The sequence below is a fragment of the Clarias gariepinus genome, chromosome 23 (genome assembly GCF_024256425.1).
Source record: "Clarias gariepinus isolate MV-2021 ecotype Netherlands chromosome 23, CGAR_prim_01v2, whole genome shotgun sequence".
NCBI lineage: Eukaryota > Metazoa > Chordata > Actinopteri > Siluriformes > Clariidae > Clarias > Clarias gariepinus.
This window is the reverse complement of record NC_071122.1, coordinates 8,441,217-8,451,820: the sequence shown is the minus strand read 5'-3', so window position 1 is coordinate 8,451,820 and position 10,604 is coordinate 8,441,217. Positions and strand designations below refer to the sequence as shown.

Genomic DNA, 10,604 nt, shown 5'->3' with positions numbered 1-10,604 from the left:
CAAACCCATAGTGGGAATCGAACTCTCAACCCTACCTCCCACAGTGCTAACCACTAGGTCAAATCACTCATTTTTTAAATTATTATTAATTATTTTTTATGTGACTTGGTATTATTAAGCTGCTTGTCCTAGAGTTTTCCCATATAGTATCTGCTCTGTGAACAATTATTGGTCTATGAGGTGCTCCTAGGCTCTTAAAAAACACCAAAAACCATTTAATCAAGACATGTAAGCATCTTTTGCGATCTCTTTGCTTCTTACGCATCATTCACTAATTCTCAGTTAAAAAGGGTGTATTTGATGACAAACGAAAGAAAGGGCTATATTGCTGACCACCGTTTAAAAATAAATGCCATTTTAAGTAATAATTAAGCAGGTTAGATTTTAAGATTGAAGAAATTGTCATATCTGTTGCATGTCATTGTGGCAAATTGGTTTCATCTTGCCATGTTTAACATTATACAGTATGCTGTCTATATGTCTATGCTACTTTTAATTTGAACAGGACTGTTTTTACCAATGTCTTGTAAAATCATTACTTCTACATTAGTCCTCTACTAAATGGTATAATTAATATTTTTTTCTTCAGTAGTGTATTAACATTGTCACAAACAAATACACAGATTTAAAATATCAATTTTGCTAAGACTTTATAGGATTTGGGGTGCAGCTTTATTCTGTAGTCATTAAATATATAAAAGATTCCTTGGCTTTAGGATAAACAGGATGATGTATAACTCTTATAAATTATTGCTATGGTGCCCACTTACGCTTGTATTGCTCTAATGGAAGCTCAAGTACTTTTTAGCTCACTTGTAACTTAAAAATTTGTCAAACAGTCTCTGATTAAGCAAATGATTGGATTTCTTTGTCCATTTCATTTTAGCTTATTTAATGGAGTTTTGCTAGTCAGAGTACTAATCAGCTAGCAGTTATAAGTGAATGGAATAATATCAGCTATCACAGAGGAATGGAGTACATGACTACGGTTAAATTTAATGAAGTCAAGTATGATCATTAAAAAAATATATAAAGTATTAACCTGAAAGGCAAGTTGTGCTGGGAAGTCGATAAGGGTGTTTTAAAAACAGTACTGGAATGCATAAAATTGCACACGGAAGCTGTTCAGAGATAACCTGTCTATGTGAATATAATGTGTATTTAGTGATCGTGGCATCAAGATTCCAAATGATGAGAATAAGGTGCCCCTAGTGGAGAAAATGGTGTTTAAAGCCATGACTTGCCTGCTACTTCAGTAAAGCTCCAGTGTCTACATGACGGTTTCATTTGTATAGGCACATTCATAGTGATCTTACAAGCGACATACAAAGTGAAACAGTGGGGTTGTTAATGGTCTTGCTCAATCAGTCCCATCAGTGGCAACCATGGGATATGAACTCACAGCGTTCTGGTCACAAGCACAAAACCTTAACACTAGGTTATCATTGTAACATGCATTTAAAGGAGTAGTTTGTAAATTTCCTCAAGCCAACGGATGCTCAGTTGAAACTATATATGCCTATAAATTGCCTTTTAAGGGCAACAGACATTTCTGGGAAAAACATCCACCCAAGCATGTCAGGGTGCCAAATGTCAGTTTTTCTACAGTAGGATTGAAAATGTATAATTGTTACATGATTTCTCTTAAACTTTACAAACTGCACCTTTAAACTGAACAATCTTTTCCGATATCTCTTTTACATTCATGTAAACCCGTTATTTGAAGATTTCAACGATAAAAAAGAAAAAGATTTTGTTGTGCCTGGTCCAAAGTAATGTACTATGATCTTCCTGTAACCGTGTTAAATAATACGAAAAGAAGCATTGAGGCTAAAAGGCAAAATTTTCATTAGTGCATGATTTGTTTTCCCAGAGAAGAAAACATAACTCTTAATATTGCTTAAAAAAATAAACAGAAAAAAGAAATGAGTACAAAACTCTCAAACACGTCTTTCATATGAAAATTTCTTTCATAGATAATTCCATGATATGACTTTTATGAAGTAGTATCTATTATAATAAAAGCTTAATAAAATGTATTGTTATTCGTGTATTATGGAGGCAAAAATAATTGCCACATTACTGTGCATCTTTTTTCAAGGTTCCATATTGAATCATTTTATCCTTGTAATTATTTTTTGTTAACCTCCATTTTACACAAATATACATTTAAATATGAAGCAAAAACAATCATAGACAAAAGAAACATAAATGCCATTTAAATGAACATGAAAAATTATGTTTAAAACATGTATACAACATAAATGCCAAAATGTCAAACATAAACAAAATAATAAAAAAAAAAAAAACAAACACAATATTCTTAGTACAGAAATGCAATTAGTGTTCTCGAGCCCGATTACAGAGAAACTCAAGAAGTTTAGTGTTATGGTTGAAATTATGCTGGCGTATCTGATTGGTCATCATCAGTTTAAGCAAATATATTAATCATAGTGACAGTAACATGCGCTGAACATAAAAATGTCCATTTTACAATCAGAATTTCTACCTGAAATCTCCTAAAATCATTCAAGCTGCTTAACAAAATAAGGCAGCTTCGTCTTTGGGAAAAAATCAACGACGAACATTAAGACGTACAAAACATGAAGTCTATGTAGGCTGCAGTTTGTTTTCCTTTTACAAAAGCAAGCAAATACATTAAGGCCATCACAATCAAAAGAGTCCAGTCGTAAAATCAGGCACGTCGCTCTTTTCGTTCCCAAATTGTGATATTACAACACAGAAACTTGGATATTTTTAAGTTTTAAGTTGCAGAAGTAGTACTTTATAAGTAGAGTGCTCTTGAGTGGGCACCTATACCTCTCACCACAGCTCCCTCCTTTGAGCTTGTAAACATTACAGGCCTCACGGTTTTCTCTAGAAGCACTCAGTGCAATGGCGAGAACTGTCGTCCTAGCGAAGATGGCAATCAGGATACATGTAACATCAGATAACATAACATAAAGCCAACAGTTTGCATAGACCTTAGAGAGAGCTTGAGCTGTGCTGCATACCACACACACACACACACAACTGGGTTTTTCTTAAATACAGGCAGCAAAAACACCATCAAAGCTATTGTTCTGCCTTCTGAATCATACAGCAAGTAGAAAAGACTGAAAATATAATCATTATGGCATCTTAATAGATATCAACCACACTTGAAGGTACGGAAAAGGTACAGACATGCGAAATGGCTCTTTGACTGTGGCATCTTGATATTGATACTGTTAATGTAAATGATTGTGTTTAAATAGCATGGTTTGGTTTGCCTGCTCTGTGAAATGGTTGTGTGTGATACTTGATATTGGTCAGGTTGATCTGACTGACAGAACACCCTAGGACATCAGTGCAGAGGCACAATGCTCGAGAGGCAAGAGAACTTCCCTCTTCACCTTCCCCACCAGAAATGAGACTTTAAAGCACCTACAGGAGAATGGGACCTGTCCATCAGAGTTCCTTTGGACTGATCCTGCTTGATACTGTTGGCCGAATGCTGATTGGCCTTGGAGTGGATAGGAGCTCGGTGAGAGGAGGGTGTGACCCGGTTGGGTAAATATCAGCTGATTGCCCCCTCTGTCTCTCCGTCCTTGTCCAACTCATCCTGGATCTCATCAGTGTTCCCTGAGTCACTGCTCGCCACAGAGCTGATGGATGGAGAGTTTCTGTGGTTTAAACCAAAATTCAAAGGGTTAAAATTGTTAAAAAAAAAAAAAAGTTTTATTTATTTATCTGATTCTGTGCTTATTTGCATGCTATAGAGTATATGTATAATACTTTATAATAGTAAGCTGTATAGAAGAGTGACTAGAAAAATGTTTAAACATACTGCTTGGCTAATAAAAAAAAAAAGGGCACTTTTTCAGAAGGATCAGATTATTGGCCTGCATCAACCAAAGAAAATAACTAAGAATATTTAGAGAATTGATTGGAACAGATTAACTGTCCAACGCATTATTAAAGGACTGTAAGGGATTTTGCTGAACCTCTAACTTCGTTAAAATGTGGTCAGGGGAAAATTTTTGATCCGAGATCATATAATTGATTTCTGCTGTGGATTTTTTTTTTAACAATGCAATTTCAAAGCTATAATTAAAAGTAAAAGAATAAGCATTTCCACATGCACAAATTAACAAAAACTCACAGGCAGGAGAGTAAGTAAACTATTGTGTGTTTGCTCATGGAAAATGACCTCTTTCTGTAAAGACCATCTAACGAACATTAGAAGATAGCTTAAAAACAAAAGCAATCCTAATATAATTTAATTTAAAAAAATTGTCGGTCAATCCCATTCTATATTTAGCCTTAAAACAGTGGTTATCTAGAGTACCCATTTGAAGGATACATAAAATTTTTCCTTCCCACACTTCTGTTCCATTAAAAAAGTTCTATTAAAGTTAGCAAATTTCAGTGACTTCATCTCAGTAATACATTTAGGACTCAATTCTGCCCAGTTTTTGTGAAAAAAAAATTAAATTAAGTCCCTTTATGTTTAAAAAGTTGTATAATGTACAGGTAAACTGTAAAACATGTACAGGTTCAGAAATATTAGCACTGATAAAACTTCTAAAACTGATAATGAGCAAAGGAGCCAGTTAAATGAACCAATTTATATTAGTTAAACAAACATTTATTTTGCAGTTCAATTATTTTTTTCCAGTTGGGACTTAATCGTTAATCAATGCAATGAACTTCATTTTATAATGTCTAACAAAGTAAGAGACCGTTATAAAGCCAGATCTCCTCGTCCACATAGAACGCGTTAGCTTTTTTTTTTTTCAGCTTGTCAATTCAGACTTTTTGTATTATTTACCTCCCCCCCTTGATCATTCTTCTGCACGTCTCCATCTGTACGTCCAAGCCTCTCTTCATACTGCACATTTCCATGTACTCGTGAAGGTGCCGATTCATGTCACTCTTAGCTGTAGCCAACTCCATCTGGAAAAAAAAGATACAGTATAGAGGGTAAGAGGGTGTAAGTAAAAGAGAACAAGCAGACAGTTGAATAAATAGATTTATAAATTCTAAGGTGACAGCAGGAAGACAAACGCAGCACCAACTCTTATTCTGGTCGCCAGACTTGCATTAATATCTGGCAGATGTTACAAAAAAAAAAAAAAAGAATATTATAAAAGGAATCATGACAATCACAAATGAAAATACAGACTCAATATTGACCTCGATCTGGCCGATTGTTGCCTGGTACTCCTCTTCCCTGGTCTTGAAGAGTGTCTCGGTCTCATCAATAAGACTTCCTAAACTGCAATCCTGACAAAAATAATAAAAGGACACAAAATAATAGGTGTAAGCTTTGTTATGTAGGCTGTTAGCTTGCCTAATGATTTCTAGTCCTAAAAAATTGGACTAAAAGAACGCATAGAAGCAACTAAGATAAATTTACAACCAGATTTTCATCTTGTATTCTACATATTAGACACCATCAGATTTTACTTCAAATTGAGTCCTATTCCCAGTGTTACAGGTGCAAATATTGAGATCAGGCTGAAAGTGATGGTCAGTCTGGCACCTTAGAGGAAAACCCAAACTCACAGCTTCCTGGCTGCTTCCTCCACAGTCTGCACCGTTGGTTGTGGTGCTGATGAACGGCACGTTGTAGTTGGCGAAGTCCTCCCACAACAGCAACGTTTCCTCATTTTCTTCCCAAGTTAAACTGTCACAATCATCGTCAATTTCAAAAGTCTCCCGCCTGGCAACAAATGAGTTATCTGAGCATTGTCTGCAGCGTGACGAAAAAATGGAAAGACAGAAGGAAAAGAGGAAAAAAGAGCAGAGAGTAAAGAAGTGACAGATGTTGAGATGAAGCAGGGGTGAAGATACAAGAAGGTACAAGATTTAAGAAAGACAGAAGATCTAGACTTGTAAAATTTATGAATCCAGCGATATGGAGGAAATATTTTTTGTTTTCATTTTTTTATTTCACCACTAGATGGAGACTGAGGATATTAGCTGTTCTTATAAACAACAACTCACAGCTGGTTGAGCACGCGCTTCATCTCATCCGTAATGTTGAGCGGTCCGGCTGCTTCCTCTTCGGACGTGCTTGGATCTGCATCCATCTCTGAGCTTTCCTCATCTGACAAAGTCTTTTTCTCTTTTTTCCTGCAGGCCACTGGCCCCTGAGAACCCCCACATGCAGAAAAGACAGTGGTCAGGCATAGAAGTGCATTTGTGTAATTTGCAAAAAAAACCACTTGGAACTCACTGGTCACACAAAGGCTATGCAACCTTATAGTCCTAAAGAGCTGTTTAAATCAGAATCTAATACACATGATTTTATTAACATTTTAAATACAGATGAAGTTTGTATGTATGCATGCTTACATGCATACATACACCTTCTAATTCAATATATATTTTTTTTTCCTACATTCTTAAACAATACTGCAGATTTCAAAACTATGCAATAACATGGAGTTATGTAATTAAGTAATAACAACAAAAACAACAGTCAGTTGCATTTGCAAAACCCATCAAGCACCATGATGAAACGTGCCATCATGATGACCATCCCAGGAGAGCAAGACCAAAACTTCATTTAAAAGTTACTAGCCTCAAGAATCACCAATTAACAGAACCTCAGAGCCGTTATGAAGGTTTTACAGTTTTAAAGTTTTTGTCTTCTGTGTAAAAATTACTTTTCTGGGTATATATATTTTTTTATAAAAATAAGCTTCTGTCTCAAACTTTTTAGCTTTTTAGCTGTCTCAAGCTTAACATTATTTACATTAGCCTACCTTTGGGCTCTTTGCGAATATATTCCAATATCATTATGCCTCAATTAGCTAGTTACAGATCAAGAGTTGTTGTTTTATGTGTACAGGTGGCTTGCTGCTGTTTAATAATTTATGTTGTTAAAATAGCATTTTGTTCCATCAACTATACTCTTTAAACTTTCCTAGTAGCACTGTGGAAAAAATTTTTGAGGTGGGGCACAACCATCTGTTACATTTATACTGTGCGATCAATAACCAAGCATTGACAAAAGTCAATCGTAGTGGTAGCACAGTGGGGCCCCCTCCCCCCAAATAAAATTCCCCAAAATGCCAAAAGGTCTGAGCAAAAATTGATTCCAAAGTTCAGCCAAGATTCATAGAGCTTCTGCAGACCCACTGAGCCAAATCAAGTTGGTATCTTTCAAAGCTATAGTTACAGCGCATTTTCTTTTACTGGAAATAGCCACAAGGCTAACTAAAGTAGCAGGGGAACGTTGGATTACGAGCATAATCTGTTCTGGAAGCGAGCTCGTATATCAAACACTCGTAAACCAAATAGAATTTCCCATAAGAAATAATGGAAACTCAAATTATTCCTTCCACAGCCCAAGAAAAACAGCATTGTTTCTGTGTAGAGCAGAGTCTGTGTGTGAAGCAAAGAGGGGGTATGCCCTACCACACACACACACACGTACACACACACAAAGCATACAAAGTGAGAGAAAGAGAGTCAAAAGAAAAATAGATAGAGAGAAAGTGCACACATTACATGCTGAAACAGAGAGGGAGAAAATGGATTTTTAACCTTCGAATGACTTTCTTTTGCTTTACATGCATGCACACACGTGTATTATAAGAAACAGTTCATGCACGCTTACAAACACAAAATAAAATATGTTTTATGCACACGCATGTGGTCACAGTGTTATAGTAAACAGTGCACAGGTGTTGATTATACCAGTAGGAGATGCGCACTAAGACCGAGCAGGGGAGACGATTACCCACAATTCCCCAGCACAAGAGAGAGAAAAACGGTTGGCTCATTTGTGATCAAGTGACGCTCGGCGTCAAAACAAGAAGCGCATGCGTGATGCATGATACTTGGTACTCATAAACCAAGACTTGCTAATTTTTCAAGTCAAAATGTATTAAAAAAAAAACTTTACTCACAATCTGAGGTTTCACTGTACATTTAAACGAAACAGGCCATAAGGAACATGGAATAAGGCTTGTGGATTTTGGCCCAGATTACTTACATTGTACTCTCTCAAAAAAAAAAAAAAAAAAAAATCATGCTCAGTGTGCAGAGCAGTAAAATTTGCAGTAAAAATGTATAACCACCAGACTTATGGTAATCTACTTATATGCACCTTGATTTCTTTAATGTTTGAGTATTTTGAGACCAGATTCTGTCCCAAATATTTCAATAAAATGAATAATGAATAAGATAAAAATAAACCCATCCAAAAATCTAAGTACATTTTCTCCCCCATTTTTAAGTCCAGACTCCTCCTTTGTCTTTCGGCTGTTCCCTTTCAGGGGTCGCCACAGCGAATCATTTGCCTCCATCTAACCCTATCCTTTGCATCCTCTTCATTCACACCAACCAACTTCATGCCCTCTCTCACTGCATCCATAAATATCCTCTTTGGTCTTCCTTTAGACCTCCTGCCTGGCAGTTCAAACCTCAGCATCCTTCTACCGATATATTCACAATCTCTCCTCTGAACATGTCCAAACCACCTCAATCTGGCCTCTCTGACTTTATCTCCAAAACATCTAACATGGGTTGTTCCTCTAATGAACTTATTCTTGATCCTATCCATCCTTGTCACTCCCAAAGAGAATCTCAACATCTTCAGCTCTGCTACCTCCAACTCTGCCTCCTGTCTTTTCTTCAGTGCCACTGTCTCTAAGCCGTAGAGCATCGCTGGTCTCACCACTGTCCTGTACACCTTTCCTTTCATTCTCGCTGATGATCTTTTAAGTCCAGACTATTACTGTCTAAAGATATAGCCTACTCAGATCAGACAAGAGTTTAAAAAGTTAATCAAGCCTAAAACTATAGCTTTAAATGTGACAAAAGTAGCTATGGGAATTAACTACTGAACAAAATATAAAACTAACAATTTTTTGAAATTTTCTGAAGTTATCAATAAAAGATACCCTTAGCCTATTGACATTAACCCAATAGAGATATAGATGATTATTGGGAGCTTTATAAGGAAACCCCATCACCAGCCTCCTCCTCACCCTGAATAACAGTCTGTATATAGACACATCCACAGGGTCAGGGTTTCAGTTCTTGTACTGTACCATATTGGTACTCTGACACACCAGCAATCTATAAAGGACCTGGCACAAAACTTCAGGATCAAGAGATGCATAAATCTGTCTAAAAAGATCTCAACAGTTTCTGTAAGCTGTACAGTGTTTGGCTTTGGTCAGCTTAGTACCTGTAATGTGATACCCTTATGTGCAAAGGTCCTGCATCAGCAGTTCAGCAGGTCTGTGCTTCGTCACTTTGTATGCTCTGTGTGTGTGGGGTAGGGCAGGAGTGTGTGTGAATGTGAGTTTGGTATAATTTGGACACTTTCTGTGACGAATGTTAAATGAAATAACAGACAATATGACATTTTAAACATGAGCCAGTTCACCAGGAATTCTTGCTAGCAAGCTTAGGATCTAAAGCTAAATCAATGCACTGTAGACAACTCAAACAAACTATATCTGAGTGAGTGTATAATCATGCATGTGTGTGTTGGACGCACCGCTGTGGCCCTTGAGGGGCTGACGTTGAAAATGATGTCTTCAGAATTTCTCTGTTGTGCTACATCACATAATTTTGCTGTGATATCGATTCTCCTGCAGATGTCCATGTCCACTTTCATGGCTTTCTCCTGGATTTTAGTGTCCAGCTCTGACATTTGCTGCAAAAAAAAAAAACATATGTTAAAGCATCATTATGTGTTTATTATTATTCCTGTGCTGTTTCTATAGCAATGGTGGTTTTGGGACCGGCAACGCCCGAGTGATTTTATATGGGGCACAGAGTTAATGGCCTTGACCAAGAGCCCACCAGAGGTAGCAGGACTCAAACCTGGACTCTCCGATCAGCAACCCAGAGCCTCAACCACCTGAACCCCCTTGCCCCTGAACATGTCATTAACTAGGGTCAGGGGTAGCTTAGTGGTTAAAGTCCCAGGTTCAAATCCTATGATCAACAAGTTGTCCCTGTTGGGCCCTTGAGCAAGAATTACATAAAAATGTAAGTGGCTCTGGATAAGAGCATCTGCCAAATGCCTAAATGTAAATGTACTACACTTCCCTTCTAAATTGTATTTTTTGGTATTTTGGTCTATTCACGTCCACATTGGGTGACGGATAAACTCCATCCTGTTGATATGTCTGTTGTTTCCGTAGCAGTTTTTTCAGGGATCGGGTTGCCAGCTTGATGCCCGATTGCCATTTACACACACACTACGGGCAATTTGAGAAGGCCAATTAGTCTGACCTGCATGTCTTTGCACTGTGGGGGGAAACCAGAGTACCCAGATGAAATCCGCCAAGCATGGGGAGAACACGCACACAGAGGAGGGAATCGAACCCCGACCCAGGAGGCAAAAGGCGACAGTGCTGATCACTAAGCCACCAAACTGTGCTGCCACTTTAAATTCTATTAGTACTGTATAACTCTGGTTAATTTGGTTCAAGAATACTGTGTTGGACAAAAGTAAATTTAGAAGACCAATTTAGTTATGGATATCTTGCAAATGATTACATGGTTAACGAAAACGCTCACTTCACAACAGTTCATTCATGTTAGAGTCAAATCATGAGTTTAGGGGAAAAAAAAGACAAAAAAAGACA

The 10,604-nt window shown here is 37.2% G+C and overlaps 1 protein-coding gene across 2 annotated transcripts in view; it reads right to left on the bottom strand.

Annotated features, from left to right (window-relative positions):
- Positions 1-3,020: 3,020 nt before the first annotated feature.
- The window catches only part of iffo2b (intermediate filament family orphan 2b), a 41,878-nt gene continuing 34,294 nt past the window's right edge, over positions 3,021-10,604 (bottom strand). The window contains exons 4-9 of one of the 2 annotated variants that reach the window (XM_053484682.1): positions 9,506-9,664; positions 5,992-6,137; positions 5,551-5,737; positions 5,179-5,268; positions 4,814-4,938; positions 3,021-3,665 (exon numbers count right to left, since the gene is read on the bottom strand). In XM_053484682.1, coding sequence (XP_053340657.1) covers positions 3,560-3,665; positions 4,814-4,938; positions 5,179-5,268; positions 5,551-5,737; positions 5,992-6,137; positions 9,506-9,664 — 813 coding nt within the window. In that variant the 3' untranslated portion in view covers positions 3,021-3,559. The remainder of the gene's footprint in view (positions 3,666-4,813; positions 4,939-5,178; positions 5,269-5,550; positions 5,738-5,991; positions 6,138-9,505; positions 9,665-10,604) is intronic. The other variant, XM_053484683.1, reaches the window with a different exon arrangement.